The 19,687-nt window shown below is 38.0% G+C and overlaps 1 protein-coding gene across 13 annotated transcripts in view; it reads left to right on the plus strand.

Annotated features, from left to right (window-relative positions):
- NAV3 (neuron navigator 3) overlaps window positions 1–19,687 on the plus strand; it is a 411,556-nt gene that overhangs the window by 135,788 nt on the left and 256,081 nt on the right. For 6 of the 13 annotated variants that reach the window (XM_048047441.2, XM_048047445.2, XM_048047451.2 and 3 more), the window contains exon 1: window positions 6,467–7,184. The exons of 1 other annotated variant lie outside the window; for it this stretch is intronic. In XM_048047441.2, coding sequence (XP_047903398.1) covers window positions 6,942–7,184 — 243 coding nt within the window. In that variant the 5' untranslated portion in view covers window positions 6,467–6,941. Of the gene's footprint in view, window positions 1–6,465; window positions 7,185–19,687 lie in introns of those variants that run through there. 6 more of the 13 variants (XM_048047439.2, XM_066993373.1, XM_048047440.2 and 3 more) reach the window with 3 other exon arrangements.

A 19,687-nucleotide genomic window follows, 5' to 3' on the forward strand; every position in this document is an offset into this window, starting at 1 on the left:
AGAGTCTGCTCATGACTGTAGCAGATGTTTCTTTTTTTTTTTTTTTTTTTAATAGACCAACGAGAACCTTATGGAGCAGTTTTTTACTTCAGTCCTGAAGTGAATGCCAGCATAGCTATGACTTTGAAACCCTCTATCAGAACAACAGTGCTTGTAAGAGGAAAGTTTCCCTTTCCAGCAGATAAAAGCATAGGTTGGCACTCTTGCCTGCTACCTGATGGTAGCTAATCAGCAGATTCCTGTTTAGTCTTAGTTGGTTTATCTTAATGGGTTATTTTTTACAGTTTGTTAGAAAATTTCACAGTAAGTTTATTGTGTGAAGAAATTTTGGATGAAAGTACTGAACAGTTCACACTTAGTATTAAGAGTCAGAACAGCTTTGATTAACTTGCAAACATTGTCAGTTTCCTTCTCATCTAATTGGGACTTATAAATGTCTCTTTAGAGTCATAAAATATTCCACTGAGATTTTAGAGTGTATGTGCAGTGGAAGAATTTTGTTCTAGGGGGATATGTGTTGAGAGCAGTAGTGATGTGAGAGAATTTATATGGACCAGTTTTGGGGGAAAAGAAATATCATTATGACCTCCTTCAAAACGTCAAATAGAGCAAAACTACTCCCATTGATAACATTGATAAAAATAGGTCAGGAGTTCTGTTCTTTACCACTTTCACTGAAAGTAATGTTAAAAATTAAGAACTTAATCATGAGTTCTAAAAAAAAAGTCTGCTTCTGTGTAGTCTACCTTAGATATTTCTCCAGTAATTCTAAAGAGAGCTGGAACACTCCTAAATGCCCTCAGAAGTGCTTCTTTGGTAATGTGGCAGTGAGGTCATGTAATGCATTCGAAGACACAAAGATATAGGGCATGCAAGAGTTGAAATCAGTGAGTCACTATGGCACAACAAAGATGATACAAAGCCAGAAGTCCCTTCAGAGATAGCAAGCTGGATGGAGAAGACAGTGGAAATTCAGAAGAGAGTGGAGAGACAGAAAATGCCAGTGGCCAGAAGGATGCTGGAGAAGCCAGTGTGCCTGCTATGGACACTGCTGCCTGGAGAGAGTTTGTAAATGGGAAATTGAGGATACAAGGAAGGAAAGAAAAAAACAAAAACAAAAACAAAAACATAATACTTTGATTCTTAGGATGAATGTAAACTTTCAGACTAGTTATGCATAATGAAGTTACTGGAGGGTTTCTTTGTTAGCTGTACTTAACAGCAGCTTTGGGAGTCTGCAGCTTTTGTTATTTGGTCCATTTACTTAGAAAGGAACAAATGGATTAGCTTTTTTTTTTTTTTTCATTTTTTCTTTTTCCTTTCCTCTTTCACCTCCCAAAGAGGGAAGCTGATGCTTTCATTAAGCTTTACCAGCTGGCCATATGGAATAGTCAGTAGGTCAGTATGTAAATACTTACATAGTGTATTCAGTTGCTATTAGTCCTTTCTTATTCTTACAACATTTTTGTTTACACTTCTCAATCCGATAGCATTTAAGCTTGATTCCTTTGAGCCAAACAGTCCATGATTAAATACAGTGCATAACAACAGAGAAATAATTATCATTTTTAACTCACACAGATGTATAAGTCAAAAAAATCTTTACTCAAGAAAGAGGGTACTGAGTTCCCGTGTAGACTTTGGAAGGTCATCTAGCCTCATGCTTCCACTTGACTAGATTTTGCAAGGATGTGTAAAGGTTTGATACCATCCGATGGAAGATGATGCAAATGTAAAGCATAAGTTTCAAAAGATCTGGTCATGTACATCAGCTAATGCATTCAAACCTATAAACTTCTGGATGAGCTTTGAAGGGACAAGTTGCTCAGAGGATAAAACGATATCCTTATTTAAAAGTTGTCTTCTTTGAAAAACTTCCCCAAACATTCAGCCAAAGCAGAAGGATTTCCTTTAGGAAGCCGGATGCACCTTTTTCTGTGACTGTAACAGGGCTTTGGATTATATATCTTTTGGAATTCCAAACTGTTAACAAAAACAATAGCAGCTTACTCAGTAGCATTACACACTGTGGATAAGATTAAATACTAGTTATGTGTGTTACCTTGAGACTAATAGAATCACCTAACTTTCGTATTAACAAAAATAATGTAGGTAGGATTATGCTGTGAACATGAGTAAGAGCTGAACAATTTGTCTCATCAGTATGTGTTAGATGTAACATAGTTTATTGCACCAAACACGGCATGCTTCTTGTTTTAAGTCAGCACTAATATATTAAAAATGTTTAAACCTGACTTATCTGGTATATTAAATAAATCATAATAAAGCTGTTTCAGATACCTTCAGTACTTTAGTATCGTTGGTTGCTCTTTCAAAGGTACTGTAATTGATTCCAAGAGTTCTTTGTCCCCAGCTGTTTCTATTTGGTGAAGAACTTTCTGCTCAACCTGAAATCATTGCGCACAAAATAGTGTGATTGTATCGGTGCATTCAAACTCCTTCAGAAGTTGGCCTGGCTCTTGTAAGCTATAGACACAGCTGTTACAGTGGTGGGATGAAGCAGGGAAACAGCTCAGAACAGACCTCTGCAGTCTCTGGACCCCTGACATTTCCTGTTTGACCCAGGACACATGCAACAGCTTCCTTGTTGAAGATCATAGACCAGAAGGAGCAAACAAATCTCTTGGCTCCACTTTTGAGGCAGGTGTCCCCTCTCTTGATATTTCCTGTGGTCTGGGAGACATTGCCAGCTGTCTGTTCAGTTCATGCAAGCAGTTTATCTGAGGGATGGGGGTAGAGAAGGGAACAGCCTTCATGGGACTCACTCTGGTATCAGATGTGATGAAGGAAAGGAAATTTATGCTGGGGTGTTGCACTGTGAATGATTATTCCTGTTAAGTCTTTAGAACTAAAATTCACCTTAATAGTACAACTGACAGATACCGTCTTTTATTAGGTTAGTTGAATTTCAGGTGTGTTTATTCTTGTTTTATGACATAAATACTATAGCTTTTTCTGGAATTTAGGAATAATCCTTAATGCATACATACTATCTTACTTTGATGTATAGATAATTTATCTAACTCATATTTTCTGTTAAAACATTGATTGCTTGATGCTTTCAGAGTCATGCTTTACGGCCGGGTTGTCATCATTTTCAATCTTTATTAGAAAAAGAAGTAGTTCTGCCTTCAACATCTCAGTGGAACTGTCACCACAGTTGACAAGACTTCTAAGAATTGTGTCATGACCTTTGTTCTGTTTTGCCATTTTTTTGGTCTCTCTTTCCTGTTTTAGCTTCTTTCCTGACATCCCACTTGAAACATTGTCCTCCCTTTGTTTCCAAACCTCAGATGTCTTCCAGTTTCCTCATAACTCTCTAACCTTTCCTGTAAAACTTAATAATTTCCCTCATGACAGGGCTTCAGCCATGATCTGTGTCCAGCCTGCATCCTGAATCTGGGTGATGTCCTCTACCTGCCTGGCTGGAGGATGTCTGAGGATAAATACCTAACAGTGTAAATGAGAAACCTACAGGTCCTCTCTCTGTACAGTGTGGTTAGCTTGACTTGTTTCTTTGCCATCCCTTTCTAGAAATGTCTCTATCAGCTTCGCACAACTAAGTGAAGGTATGTGTCCCTTGTTTCCATCTGCCAAATCTTTCTACTCACTTCTTTCTCTATCCTGCCAACAACACTATTGTTCTTCATGCCAGGCAGTCCAATAATCCAATGCTGTCTTTGACTTCATGTAACCCCAGGTCACAGGTACTTCTAGCAACTTCTCCACCTCTGGTTTCTCACAGGTAGGCCTTCTTTCTCTTTGAGTGCTATTCACACATATCTAAATCAACTTCATCTCTTTTTTGGATTCTCCGTGGCAGCCTTGACTGAAGGTCACTTAATTCCCTCCCTCAGAGATACCAAGAACAATCCCACCAAATTCATGAATACGAGGACACTTCCCTGTCTGGTGCAGACACCTTGTATCTGAGGTGCTGTGCCTCGCCTAGCCAGCTTCCCTGACAATACCTACACATGGTACCAGTTCGTGTACTTTGTCCACAGACATTTTATGCTGTGCTTTCTTGTTCACATGGAAACCATTAGTGAAACATAACTGTTAAATATTATTTTCCCCTGATATCCTTCATAACACCTACATTCAGGCATGCAAAAGCCTTTAGAATGAAAAATGTAGGTAAATGATTTCTAAGGAGAGCAGATGTTTGTTTATTTATCTTTTGCTGTGAATTAGAATGAGAGAGAACAAAAAAGGAAGACTAGACTTCTAACCACGTTCTTACCTATGGAGTATCGTTATTGTTTTCCTCCATTACCTTTACTGATTCCTGCAGAAATCTTGTAGATTCTTCCTTGTATCTTCAGCAGATCAGAAGTGCTTCTGGGTTTTATTGTTGCAAAGATCTAGAAAAATGGGATTCTGAAGTTGATGGCAGTGAGCTGGTAGTCATAATATAATTAATAATTATTTTGAAAGAGTAATAATTATCTTGAAGGAGTAACACCAGCTTTGCATCATTGTTTCCAAACCCTTTTGGTTATGCATTGCAGATGACTTTCTCCTGGTAAGCTTGCTTACTTATTACTTTTAGGGTTTCTGTGCTGGGAAAATGGGTTGCAAAAGAGACTGTGGGTATCATGACCTCATCATTCGTATTCAAAAGAAGAACAGCAAGATTGCCATAATACATTACTTTGTAAAATTATAACCCTGAGAAGTAATAAGATTCAATTACACTTTTTTGGCAAAGTTCTGTTTAAGAAAGTATCTGTCTCATGACTCTAGTTTACTCTTTGTCTTGATTGTTGGTCAGCAATCCTCATGAGGATTTTTCATCTCCTCAAACCTTGCAAGAGATAAATCCCTCTTTTCCTGTGGTCCGCTTCAGCCTTTGCATATGTGCACTTTCTAAAGTGTTAACTGTTAACAGTTGTGTCTCAGAAACCTAAATTCCTTACACAGGCACAGTGCTTTATGGTGCTGGAGAACAAATGCAGACCGCACAAGGAGCTTTCTTCCCCTTTGCTCTGCACAAGACCTGAAATAATACACTGAACACGAATATTCCTCCCATTGGAGCAGAGTGGTGGATCCGGTGGGCTGATCTTGTCTAAATTGCAGAGCAGTTACCTATGTATAGTCTTCCATAAAGCCCACTGCTCCCACTGTTAGTGGTGGCAAAACCCGGGAGAAGATAACCAGAGGATGCTGAAATGGGTTTGCTGATCCTCTGTACACATACTGCAAAATGCAGGAGATTCTTAAACTAGGTCAGATTCACTCCTGTGAACTACAAACAAGAATAGCATAGTCAATATAGAGAGTTGAATTTGTAACTGATATGTCAGCATGATCTTTGTAAATGAAAGGTAGAAGACAATACTGTGTAACGTAGTTTTATTCTGCAAAATAATCTCAAAAGGTGGCTTAGGAGATTTCTTTTAGTCAGCTTCTCATTTATACTGTTTTCTTTTAAATGCTTTGTGTAACTTACCATCCTCAACTTGAAAACTTAAAAGTCCAGAAGACTCTTATTTCCCCTTGGGCTTACATCTTAGTGTGAAGAGTATGTACTTTTCAGGTACAGTATAGTTAATATCATGTAGGATAGTAGTGGCAGAGTAGCATTCAGATTATCCTCTCTCTCTTTGTTTTATTACAGTAAAAAATAACAAGAAAAACATGTAACATTTTTGTCCACAATACTAAGTGATAAAATCCCATAGGATTTTAATGGTGTGGCATTTTTAAACTTTTTTTTTCCTTATATCACAGTTTAAAATGGGTTCCCCTGCTATAGGTACTCCAAGGAATTTACAATTGTCCTTTTAAGTAAGCATTTATGTTGCTTAGCAGTTTGGACTGTCCATTGTGGCTCATTTTATAGCTTCCTCTGTCTGCCTATATGCCTTGTGTTTTCATGTAGAAGGATTTAAAGTTGCTAGCAAGAATATTTCTGTGAACAACAAGCAGAAATGATGCTTTGGACATGGACTTCGTGGAGCTTTAAATGTTTTTAGAAAGGGAAGTGTTAAAACTGAATAGATGACGTTAGCACCACTGCTAAGAAAGAAAGAAAGAAGTGCCCTGAAAAGCTGTATTGACTAAATCTCCTAACAATGCTCGTGATTTTCCTATATCCTGCTCTGTGTTTTTGTATGGATTTTTCATAGCACAGGCAGACGTTACCCACGCTGTGATTCAGCGTCTGTTCCTAGCCACGCTCTTGCACGATTTTAACCTGATTTCACGGGAGGAACAGGGAATGAAACACCGTAGCTCATGGTTGTCAGCAGTGAAAAATAGCCAGGAATCAGACAAACAGCTTCATTGCTGAGATTATTTCCGGGATAAAAACTCTTCCAACAGCTGTTTGCTTTGGCCACTGCTCAGGTCCTTTTTTTCTTTTTTTTAAATCAGAAAAAAAAAAGGCTTTTTTTTTTTTTTTTTTTAAGATGTGGGCTGGTTATTTATGTAGTCAGGAAGAGGTCTCTGCTTCCAGTGTTGTGGTCTCAGAGCTGTTTTGACAGTTGGAGTACGGAGAGATTTCATCTCCTCTCTCCTTCTTTCTCTCCCATCCTTCATTCATTTAATGCGCAGACCTGGAATGCTGTAGGAAGAAGAGAAAGCAAATTTATGAGTTCTTTAATCCCAGACAGGCAGCTTTGTGGCAGTTACCTTCAAAAAAAGTTCACGCCCCAAAGGAGTGTTTAGTCTTACGGAGCCACTGACTCACCGAGCAGCGCGTGTGAGTGTCTGTGAGGGAGAAGGGCAGAGATGAAGGAGAAGTTTTGCTTCCTCGTGAAACTCGTAATATTATTGTTTTAAGGAGTTTTTGAAAAGATGACTGCTACTTTTGTTTAAAGTATTTGTTCTGGAATTGCTGAAGCTGGAGTCTACCAGACTGAGGTCAGGAGCATTTTCTTTGGCAGAAAGAAGATACATTTATAGAAGCCATGCCTGTGCTTGGGGTTGCCTCCAAGCTAAGACAGCCAGCCGTAGGGTCAAAGCCTGTTCATACTGCCCTCCCGATACCAAACCTTGGCCCCACCGGCTCGCAGCAGTACTCACCAAAGTCCTTGGAGCTTACTGGGGCAGAGAGCTCGATGCTTTCTTGTCAGCTCACGTTAAAGTCAACCTGTGATTTTGGAGAGAGGAGAGCACTTCAAGGAAAAACCCAGGAGATTGAAGATAGCAAGGTTAGTTGTAAACTTTACCTGCAGATCTGAATTCTCAGAAAATGTTGATTTGCTTAGACAAAATCTTATAGAAACCTGCTGCATGTGGAGCTTGGGTGTAATTGGGTAAATGATAGACTTTTGCTGTCACCAGTGAACTTACATAGCAGCTTTGTAAATTTGGGGTTGCTCAGTGTTGTTGTTTGAATAAATTTTCTAGTTTTTAAATATTAATGCGAAGCTACTGATAGAATAAACTTCACAGAACATTTTGATAAGGATCGGTAGAATCACAAGTAGAAAATAATCATCCCAGCACCCAATAAACAGAGCAATGAAATGACAGCATTAAAAAAAAAATAATAAAAAAAATAATTGGCTGCTTCATGTTATATTATGAAGTTTAAAAAGAGCTCTCACGCCCACACCTATTCCCACAGGGAGGCTCTTTTAAAATAAAAACAACTAATTGATTTTCTTTTCACTTTTCAAATTATCTGGCTACACTTGCAGAACTGCTGAACAAGAAAAACAGCTTCCCAGTGAAAAGTCCCTGTGTTTTTCTCTTCTGCAAAGTAGCTTCTTGCTAGCCCCAATCTAGCTCTGATTCATTGTGATTAAATTATATATATATAAAAAATGTCTGAAGTAGGATGCCAAGACACTTTTAGACTGTTTAAGGGTTTGATTTTTTTTCCCTTTGTAAGGGGGTACTTTTTGACTCATAATCATTAAAAAAACTTCTGTTTGATTTTCTTTTAGTCTTTCTGCTGTAGTTGAAAACATTTTTCATGTTTTGAACATGAGTATTAAGTCCCTTCTTGTCATTCATGTATATTCCTGTAGATCTTTCAGTACATTATGGCTGCATGTGTTGTTTTGCAGTTTCAGCAAGCAGTGTTATGTGAGGTTGCCTCCCCTTGCTTTTCTAGTACTTTTGGTTTGTGGAACTGATTTCCAAACTCTTATTAAACATACATTTGTAGTTGCTTCATATTTAATCTAAGGACACTTAAGTGTAATCACAGCTGTAAGAGTGTTGAGATAGATATAATATATGTACTTAGTTTTCCTTTGTGTTTAGTTACTGGGTTAATTCAGTATTCGTGAAGAAAGTTGGTTTTATGGTTAAAGCATAGGGTTGAGATCTTGAACATTTGGTTTCCTTTTCAATCCCTGCCACATATTTCCTATAGGATATTGGTCATGTCACTTAATTTTTCTCTCCGAGTTCTCTTTATCACCTCTCTCTGCCTTTCAAACATGATGAATTGGAGGTCTCAAAGGTGCTCTATAGAAACATAGAGAATGAGCAGACTGTTTATCTCTTGATTACCAAAAGTGATGAACAACCCTCTTCTGTGACATGAGTGCAACATGAAGATAAGAATAAAACTTTTCAACACAGTATAATTCCTGCTTAGTTGTTTATTTTTAATAACAAAATTTATTCAGTGGTTATTAAATGGCATGTATTTTAGATTTGCAAGTACTATTTTCAGAAGAAAAAAAGAATACAGCTTACACTGCCTTCTGAGAGATTTCTTGATTCTTTAAAAAAGTTGTAGAGGAAGATATAACATCTTGCTTCAGTGTCTGAACCACTTAGGAGCTATTAGTGATTAGCATAAGATCTAATGGGAGTCAGTTCCTCTCATGTTCCACATTTCCTTCCAAGGCATCTGGTCCTGAGTACTACTGAAGTACTAGTGAGTAAAGTAACAGTCTGGATGGACCCAAAAGGTGATCTCAGTTTGGCAATTTCATGTTTCATGGGTTTGACAATTCTTTTAAACTTAAGAGTTTTTTTTGTTTTTGTTTCTGTTTTTTTTTTTTTTTTGTAATAAAAGGGAAAAAAATACTAGACATTAGATCTGTCTCCTTCTTCTCAGTGGAGGCACTTGAGCACATTTAAAGGTGATCCATAAAGATTAAGGTCAGTTTGTGCACACAGTGGTCTGAAAACCTCCTCTGGTCACCTGGATTTATAGAAGTGTTGACCATTCAATAGCTTACTAACCTCTGCAGCTTTTCTGTATTCCCCTTTATAAGTCTTGACACTCCCAGCAAAGCTTAGTGGAGGCCCTTGACCAGTTTCCTTCCAGGCATACTTTTTTGAAGGATGCTCTTTTATTCACCTTTAAAGCACATTTCATGAAAGCATTTTTTGCAAAGTAATTTGGGCTATGAGATGGGTGGTTGGTGAAGAAATCTATTTTTAGTCTTTTGTCACTAAAAAACTTCAAATTATCAGCCTAAATTACTGAATGATATTTTCTTTCATCAGTGATAGAGATACATGCCTCCCTGATTCCCACTGCCTATTCCCCTGAGTAGTTTGTCTATATTATTTAAGTAGTTCCAAGCACAAATTTGAATGAGTTGTTAGTGTTGATGTCCCTTCAGGTTTGCTGAGCAGATGCAGCTTCTGCGTCTGCTCACATTGTCCTAAAGCTTAACCATATGTGAGTGTCCATAGAACTCTGGCTGATTAGCAAAGATATTAATCAAAGATGATATCCCTACATAGCTCTGTGGTATACTGTGCTGTATATTAGGAATGTTTCCATTATAATGGTGATCAGATAAAAAGGTCTTTCAATCAAAATGTAATGAATACCTAATCAGAATTTCCAAATGCGAGTAAAATCTGCTTCTGTCGTATATTGCTTATACGCTTGTGTTTTATCACTAGATATAAGGCATCACTGCTTTTTGAAAGAAAAATAATGAATATCTATCTGCAAAAGACAATGGAACATATGAATTAATCATCTGGTTAACATTTGCCCTTAGCTGCTGGATTGCAGGCTTTAACTTTGCTTTCTTCTATATTTTACACATGCTGCACTGCGGACCGCCAGCTTTCTCATCCTGTCTGGAAGGCATATAGATTGACACATATAGCCTCTGTGACACATCCTGTTGCTATCTATAAGTGCTAAGGATTCCAAGATAAATTTGGGTTATACAAGTCAATACGGTAGGTCATTGCCACCCAGCTGTTTCCTCTATGGTGTTGAGTCTCACCACACCTGATTGTTTGAGACTTTTGACACTTGTGTTGGCTTTCTCACACAACTACATTGCCAGGGCTGGCTAAGAATACAGCTGCAAGCATCAGTTCTGTTTTCCCTAGGTATTTCTCCCTTCTCACATGCTTTTGCTGCTTTTGCACATGTAGTCTTGGGGTCTTTCTGTGGATGTGATGCAGTTTGAAGTTTGATAAAGTGATATTATTTTAATAAAAATTCTGTGATAGAAAAGGTTTGAGGTGGTTATATTCAAAGTTTTTTGCTTTTTTTTTAGTTGTCTAGAATATAGTTAAACCTAGGAAAGCAAACAAGGTACTAACAATTTAAATAATTTTATGTGTAGTTTATTCAAATACACTTTTGTTCACAGTTCTCCTAATTTGTGCTTTGATACGTAAGTCAAATACAAGTCCATCTGCTTTCTTGCTAAGCCTGCTAATGTTTAAACTGACTGCAAGAACACTTACGATGTGAATAGTCATGCAAAATATTTGAACACAAGCATTCAGAGCACATTCTTCTTCCCTGAGTATCATATAGACAAAAGTTTATTCCTATATATGTACACAGGAAAGGAATCCAGCTGCTGGATTCATGAGGTGAAATGCTGGCTCTCCTTGAAGCAGATGGAGTTTTGCTGTTCAGTTTAACCATAGTTGTTTTTTTTTTTTTTAATGCAAACCCACTTCTGAAAATACCAATATGCTATATAATATTTTTCTAAATGTATGTAGGGTATTATTTTATATTTCTGTGCCCATACTTTCATACTGCTTGCTAAATTAATGAGGCCAAAATTATCAGATCATTCCAGGCTGCCTTGTGATCCTCTTATTGTTTTAGGATGTTCTATTAAAAAGTAAGAAAATGAAAAAAATACCATTTATATTGTAAAAAAGTAAGTTAAGCAATGGCTTAAAAACAAAGGGATGTAGAAAGAGTTTATTTGCAAAGACTACTTCTTTTGGTCACTAAATTATAATTTTATACTATACTGACCTGTAGCATAGTGCCAATAGCATTTCACTCCAGGTGAACATGGTTGCTTTCAGCTGCCCTCACACAACTGATACTGTGGTTGCAAGGACACTGTCACAAATCCTCTCTGGTACATAGCTGTGCAGATATTCAGCTGGCACCCCTGATGGGAGCTGGCACACCTGATGAGAGCTGGCACCCCTGCTAATCATGCCAGTCTTCTGGTGTAGCTGCCCAGGGCTGCTCATTGTAGTGCTCTGCTACACGTTCCCCAGGTTTTCCTCCCATCATCAAACTTTTCTTCTTTCAAGAGCACTGCAGCATCAACTAAGCTTGCAAACTGAATTTTCTCTGAGCTGAATCTGATATATTGATTGTAGTGTTTTGGTTATAAAACTTCAAAGATAAGATTTTAGCTTTCTTTCCTGAATTAATTAATTCCTGTACTGTAATATTAACATATATTTTTTTTTCTTGTTTTCAGTTTCTCCTTCTGCTATCTCTCTGTTGCTGTCTGCTTTATCTGCTTCTTCCTTCCTCTTGGCAGACATCTTTACAGGCTTCTGCATATGACTAATTTTTCTCTGTATCCACAAATCAGGTTCTTCTGTCACTGCGACATTTTTCGTATCATTATTCCTTACTGGAAAGTGTTAGTCAGGTTCTACAACTGATCCAATGCACGTATGTAAACGTAAAACTTCTAGACGCATCAGTTTTCAGGGTTTATGTTAAGATTCTTGTAACATGGAAATACTGGCATCCAGAAAATATATGGTTAGTAATTTGTCATCTTTCTTAAAGGGGTCTGGCCCCACCAAGCTCATCACAAAACAGTCTAATTTTGAGACAGGAAATGGATCTGCTGCAAGGTCTTCTGAAAGAAATGCCAAAGGATATGATGTGTCCATCTGAGTAAAGACGCATGAGTGGCTTCTTCTGTAGAGCATGGAAATCTGAGCAGTTGGGTTGGGAAAGTGGTCTGTATAGCAGCAGAACAGAAAAGATTAGATGTACTCTACGTGGGGAATATGGCCAACAAATATTGGGGTCTGAAATACTTAGTTGTACCAAGAAAACTTCATTAAAATAATCTAAAAATTTAAAGTCCGTGCCACAAAACAAAGCTAAATGCTTTGGTGCGATTAGGCAAAAACATATACCGCTGCTATTAAGGTGACTCCTGAGGCAAATTCCATTTAGTATCATACTACAGCATCTTAGTCTTGATCTGAGAGCTTCCAGGTCATTCAGCCAACACTGTTGCAGGAGGACATTGGAATGAGCATGGAAACCTCTCATTTTTCCCTCATCAACTGTCAGCTCTTTGTCAGTGATGTGGTAACTCCTGCCCATCGCCAGATACCAGACTTGGAGGATGACTAGGCTTCTCTATCCAGACAGATCTTAAGACAAATATTTTTGCTTTCCACGCAAGGGTGGAGCTCCTGTTCATGCCAACGGGAGTACTGTGTACATTGGAAAACCAGATGTGTGCCATGAACAACTCTGATCTCTGTCTTTCCTCAGCTAACCCTTCCACGCCATTTACTTAGGTTCTGTGAGACCCTTTCCCACCACTCCCCAACTCTCTGAAGCACAGCATATGTTGCAATCCCACATCTCTTTGACCTTTCAATTTCTTGGATACCTTTTTGTCTGGTCTCACAGGGCCAAACGTTACCAAGTTTCTTGACATACTGAGTCTAGGGAACATAAATAAATGAGTTTATTTCCCCACTTTGTCATACCCTTCCTTTTCCCAGTGCTAGTACACTGGAGATGTCTGCCTTGTGGGTTGGCAAGAAAGGAGGCTGCACATTGTGCCGAGTATTTCATTTATAGCACTAGAGCCAAAGAAACAAAGAGGACAGCAGAAGCAGCCAGAGACCGCCCATCTTCTCCCCACAGTGACCGCTAGTGCTGGGAAGCCAGCATTGTTTCAAAAGCACTGAACTAGCTGCCAGAAATTTCAGTCAGCACTGCTGACACCTGGGACTATGTGTGTTTGAAATTCACATTGGCCCAGTGAAGCCAGGACAATTGGCAGGAGTTCAGATTGTCAGCAGTTTCAGCTTCTTGCCTTGTTCTCTGAATTATTTCTTTATCAAACAGATAACAGCATCTTTAATGTGCTTTGTGCATCCACCACCATCTGTCTATGCTCTATTATAACTGAATTAAGAGCATCACGCTGCATGAGCTTGGAAACAACTTTAGTGTTATGTTTATTCTCTAATCATCTGCGCCAATCATGTTTTCACATAGTTGATATAAATGTACAGTAAGACAACAATGTAACTCTCAAAGATTTTATATTTATGAGCAGATTGTACTGACTGTGGGTTGAAAGATGCTTTTTGTTTGTAATTTACAATTGGTATTATGTATAGGAGGTTATTTACTGACCCAGGTTTAAGACCTCTGCCTACCTTTCTACTGCTTTTGTTTTATTTCTCACACAAAAGAAGAACTAAGAACTCAGCATATTTCATAAATGTTTGTGTGCTGAGAGCCGATACTAGGCATCAGCAGAAAAACAATTGTTTTTACTCTTTTGTATTGCATCTGTGCCTAGGAAAGCTGCTTGGGGATTTCCTGACCAAAAATAAAAATGCATTAAAAACATCTTTTCTTGAAAATGGGAGTGTGTCTGAGTGTGTATGCACAGATCTCAGAATGTGTGAAACCAGCAGAGCTCCAGAACCTGAAGCAACCCAGCAGCATTAGCTTGGTGCAACACCAGAGCTAATAAATGTGGCCTCTCAGGGTAATCTGTTCTCTGTGACCATAAATGGAGATAAGTGGTCTCCATCTCTAGATAAAAATAATGGGCTTATATTATACCCCGGGAGGTTTTACTTAGGCTTTAGTAAAACTTTCCAGCAGTAATAGTAGTTAAACAGAGGAACATTTTGCATTCAGAAGGTATACCATCTCTGTCACTGGAGGATTTTAAAAAACAAGCACGTGAACACCTGCCATTCATAGCATTATTAGCACTGACCCTTCACTGTGCAAAAGACTAGATGGTTATTCTGAAGGTCTTCTCTTTCTCGTTTCTCATTCATTGATTTATCTGAGTGCAGGTCTGGGGTAATGAAACTGCTACTCTGGGAATCTGAGGTGACAGCTCCGTGGCCCACAGTGCCATCAAGATGTAAGGATTCCATTTGAAGACAGCTTTGCTACCTTACAAAAAATACCATTGTATAGTATGGGTGTTTCCAGAGGCATTTCACTGAAATACTATGGTTCCTGTTAAGTTTCCCAAAAGCATGGATAGGTATCATCAGAGACCAGTGAGCTAGTTGCTTCCTCAGAAACACTTCTTTCCCTGGCATGTAGGATGTTAGCATTGGAGTGCCCTCAAGCCTAAAGATCCTGCAAGGTCTGGCAGTAGAGGGACTCAGGGACTCAATTCTGTGCTCTATAACAGGCATCCTAGAAGGCTTGTGTACACAATCCGATTTAGAGCTCTGAGACCCTTCAAAATCACTTCAGTGAATTTTTCAGCCCATTGCATTTCACAGGGGCTGTTCCAACTGCTATGTAGGATCCAGGAGCATCCCAAAGCACACAGCAGAATGAGGGGTTCCACTAGGATTATGAAGTTCAATTCATTTGAAACACACATTTTTCTTCAAGTAAAAACATATTCTTATGTCCTCTCTGTGATTTTTTTTCAGTTTCAACCAGACCTTGAACCTGGAAACTTTTAGTATATTGGTTGGTCCTTATTGTAACAGACAGTGATACACACAGTAGGAGTTAGTTGCCGCCCTATAGGACGTATGGCTGTGTTAGAGTGTGGGCGAAATGGAAAAATATTATCCCCACGGTACAGAGGTAGAGGGGCGATTAAAGGAGAAATTGATGATTTTCCCACACTCAAGCTAGGACTTTGTGGCAGGACTTTGAATCTCAAGTCATATATATCTTGAGTCCCAGCCTTCACATCATAACCGCAAGAGCAATCTTTGTCTTTTCAGAGGAATCAGTTAAGAATGACACAACCAGATAATGAGTTATTTTTCCTGCTTACCTCACAAGGAGAGTTTTGGCTCTCTTTATCCTGAAGTCAGTGGTAAGCATCAGCTTGGGCCCATTTCCGAGCTGGAGCTGGAATTTTACTCTAGTAGCCACAGTTTTTGATTTTGATATATCTGATCAACACAGATTTTGACACAATTTATTGGAGATGCAAATTATGTTGTCCCCTTTGTAGAGTGGTATAACACTCATCAAAAGGCCTGTGTGTAATGCTCTTCATAGGCTTTTCACTTATTAAACATGGTGTTGAAAGTATAAATAGTTATGAAATAAAACAAGGCCCTTTTTTAAGGAGAGAAGACTTTCGGGGGGTCCTAATTTCTTCTTTTATATGCACTGTCTATTTACTTTGTAACAGAAAATCTTCTATTTACAAAATAATAAGGGCATCAGTTGCAAAAGAAAACCACTAGCTTTTTTTACTTTGTGTTAATTCTAGCCTAGGTCAAGTCTTTTTTTCTCCAGTACACTAATTTTTTAGTTGCATAGCTTTTCTTACACTTGCATACAAAGCATGCAAAGAGTAGTTCATTTAAAGCAGCTCTGTTTCACTTTGACCTGATTCACAGGATGTGGTCTTGGAGGAAGCCCATGCTTTAACAATAGCCTTTTGACAGCTAGGGTGTTTGGGGATTAAGCTGGGAGAGGAGGGAGCATCTATCTATTCTCAAACCTACTAGTGGAATATTTTGTGCAAATCTTCACTTGCCCATGATGTTTTTAAGGTCACAAACCTCACTTTTTTGTTTTTACTGGCGCAGAACTTTGGCTGAAAGATAGCATAAGTTACTTAAAATTCAGAAAAGGAATGCAGAGTGTTTTGTCTGGTAAATGCAAAGGGATAATTCCCCAGTGTAAGATGTGCAGATTTCTGATGGCTGTTTTGTATGTTCTGTGTAAACCAGGTTGAAAGAACTTGGAAAATAAGAAAATCAAAGGGAAGAATAATTTTTAAGTGGTTAGGGCAGGATCATAGTATTTTGGAGTATATAAACTGAGAAGGTGCCAGCCACTAAATGTCTGTACTAGCTCTGCATAAAGCATAAGAAAAGTTAAGTAAGTATAATATTAGCATTGTCCTAACCTATTTTCAGTGTGACATTTGGTCTGACTTATCTATTTAGCTATGTTTATTTTCCTGTAAATCCTCCTTTACTGCCTTGCCCCTCTGATCCTAATACAGTGCAAAGTATTTCATCATTCTATGTATCTCTCAACACTAGTTTAAAATATTTTATTGAGGTGAAACTCCCCAAAACATGAGTGAATTGCAGCAAGTTGGAAAAGCTAGAACAAAAATAGATGTTGACCCCTCTCTTGTTCTTTTCCATTTCAAAATATCTGCCTTTGACAATTTTAACACCTGGTTTTGTATCATGTTGATGCTGTGTTAAACTCCAAAAGATTTGGCAGTGAAGACTTCCTGTTGTGCATCAGGATTTGATTTAGAGGGCATGTGTAAAACCAGCATGACTTAGTAATCGAGTGGTCATGCACAGAAAGATGACTTCCTAGCAAGTGTTGTAAAACATTTGACCACTTTCATTAATCACAAAAGGCTGCTTGGCTCATACATGATTTAGGGTGAGTAAGACATAAGTCAGGGTGCAGGACTTTTACTCACCACTACAACAATGGGATTTCCTGGCACCACATCTATGCAGTAAACAGGCTGTTTTCCTTCTTTTTCTAAACTTTTTTTTTTTTTTTTTTTTGTAAGCTGTCTCTGTAGTGGAAATAAATAGGCATTAAATAAGAATGTGAAATAACAAATAAAAGTTCAAAAGGAGTTTAGAAATATCCTCAGCTGATCGGTCTGCCTGCTTTAGTCATTGCTGGCCAGCTCAACAGCCACAGGCAGTGTGCTGGAAGGAAGAATTGAGGGAATCTGTTTCTCATGAAGGAGCAGCACAAATCTGAAAGCTTGAAAGCTGCAGGTTCAAGTTTGCTTTTGAAATGCTTCTGAGCAGGAGTAGGGCCTAGCAACTGGCATGAGAAGCCACAAACTAGTTTCACTTCTGGTTTCTATCAGGTATATCCTTGAAATCATTTTACATGTAAAATGGTACTAATGCCATTATTTGAGAATAAAAATTTTTGGTGGCTAAGCACTATTTCATTTTAATTATTATTTTTTTTAATATAAAAGGAATAATTACCCATATTTTAAAGTGTTGCTGATTACTTGAATCACCTTAAATAAAACTGTTTTTTTTTTCCGCCTAATCTGTTACTGATGTTAACAGCTTCCTGTCTGACAATTTAATAATGCATATATTCTTTGTTCTTGCTTGTAATAAGAAGACATAAGTAGAAGCCATTTAATATAAAACTTGCATTTGTCCTGTGGAAATATGTGATATGTGAAATATGTGACAAAGGTAAGAAGAGAATAATAATAACTCCAATAACTTTGCTGTTTTGTACCTCACCTAAAGTTCTGTATTATTAGCTGTAACCTAGGAAGCAGGGTACTCAGCAGAGAAACTATGTGTGACTGACAGTCAGTCATGGACAATATCATCATTGCTTCCTTTTCTTTGAATACAATCTAATTAGGAAAACTTTCATGTACTGACTGTTCTTGAGCAAGAACAAGGTTTCTTCAGCTTGGTGTCCACAATGGGTTGGTGCTTGAATAAGCAAAGCATGAAGGCAAAGAAGCCTCCCAGTCTAGGCCAGCTATATCAGTCACAGTCTTCAAGAATTTGGGCCTATAAGATAAGATATTAGCAGAGGGGAGTGGAGAATAAAAGAAAAATGTGTGGAAAGTAAAACATGGATTGCCTCCCAGGGTGCTGTAGTGTCAATGTGGAATTTGTCTGGGTTATGCTCCCTCCTCTGTGGGCATGGTGCAGAGAAGGTGCAGAGTCCCAAGGGAAGCTGAAAAATCAAACCAAGTAAAGTTTCACAGAAGGAAGTGCACAAGAGTAAGCATATGTGGAACTAGTGTGTCAGAACAAACACTGTGATTCAATAAATAAATAAATAAATAAAAATACTTCAAGGGAATTTGGCAACAGAGAAAGAATATAATACAGGAGCTTCAGATCAGCAAAAGAGATACTGGAGAACTCAGACTCCCTAAAAGCAAGGGGATTAGGGACATATTTGCATGTGCGGAAAATTTGATCCCTTCTCTCCTGAACACTAGAGATGATCTCATTTAATGAGAGAAAATGTAAGATCTCTTTGTGAAATACTGATATAAGTGCCAACAAAGGCAGAGTGATAGTGGTCACATTTCAGTCTGAAGGGGCAAATGTTTCCTTCATTTCACATTAAAAATTTCAGCTTGGTTGACAATAAAGTCAGGATATTCAACAGTAATTTTCACTTGGATATATACATGTCTTTAAGGATCTCAACAGCCTTTGCGCACAGTAACCTGTGATTCACAACATGGTTACAACATAAACAAGCGTTTTGTCTTAATGGATTAGAAAGAAATAACACGTATCCTGATCAAGCCATAAATCAATGGCATATCCAAGAATTTGACTTTTGGGTGGTAAATACTGTTTCCTGCTGTAGTAGCAAACTATCTTTGTAATTCAGTCTATTTCTTGCAAAATTCTATGTAGAACCTGTAGTTAACCCATTCTGATGAACTGAAGACAGAATTTAGCTCTTAATTAGGCTGATTGTCTTAATAAGGCTGGTAAGAATGATATGTTAAATATTTTTTGATAAAATTTTAGGTGTTGATTTAAGGCAATATTACTTTACAATTACTTCACAATTCTTTTTAGTTTGACAGATCATACTGATATCTTCATTTGAGTGCAGTTGAGGGGCTTTTCTCCTTAATGGTTATATAAAGGTTTCTATTCTTCGCAAGTGTTGTATTGCTTCTGTGCTCCACTACTTAATTTCATTCCGCTGTTGCTTGTAGGATACTTTCAGATGTGTTACAATCTGCCAAGCATTGGTGTTCCATGATGTTTTCATAGCAGTAGAACACAGATTGGAGATGATTGAAGATGTTAATATTGCAAATCTCTATGTTGTTACAGCTCCTTTGAAGCCACTGTATTGTATCATATTTGTAGGTGAATGCAGAGAAGGTAGATAAGATGTTTAAGCTATTGAGGAGTCAGTTTCTGAACATACTACAATTCATTACCCAGTATTCACACACTTCTACAGCTCTCTGCTTTTATCATCTCCCTAATGTCCTTTAGGGAGATACAGTTTGTTAGCTTGATCATTTCTAAATGTCTTATTTTACAAATGTGCCAAAATCTGCCCTCCAAAATCAGAACTCACTGTGTTCTTGTTGAAATCAGAATGAGTTTCTCCATTTACTCACTGGAGTCAGGATATCATCCCATTTCATTGTGGCTAGAAAATTCCTAATTTCTTACATTATCACAAGATAGAATTTCAAGCCATCCAGGCTTGGATACTGATTGCTTCTTCCACAAACCAGCATGGTATTTTTTAAACAAACAAACT

Source organism: Anser cygnoides, chromosome 1 (assembly GCF_040182565.1).
Source record: "Anser cygnoides isolate HZ-2024a breed goose chromosome 1, Taihu_goose_T2T_genome, whole genome shotgun sequence".
In the NCBI taxonomy this organism is placed as follows: Eukaryota; Metazoa; Chordata; class Aves; order Anseriformes; family Anatidae; genus Anser; species Anser cygnoides.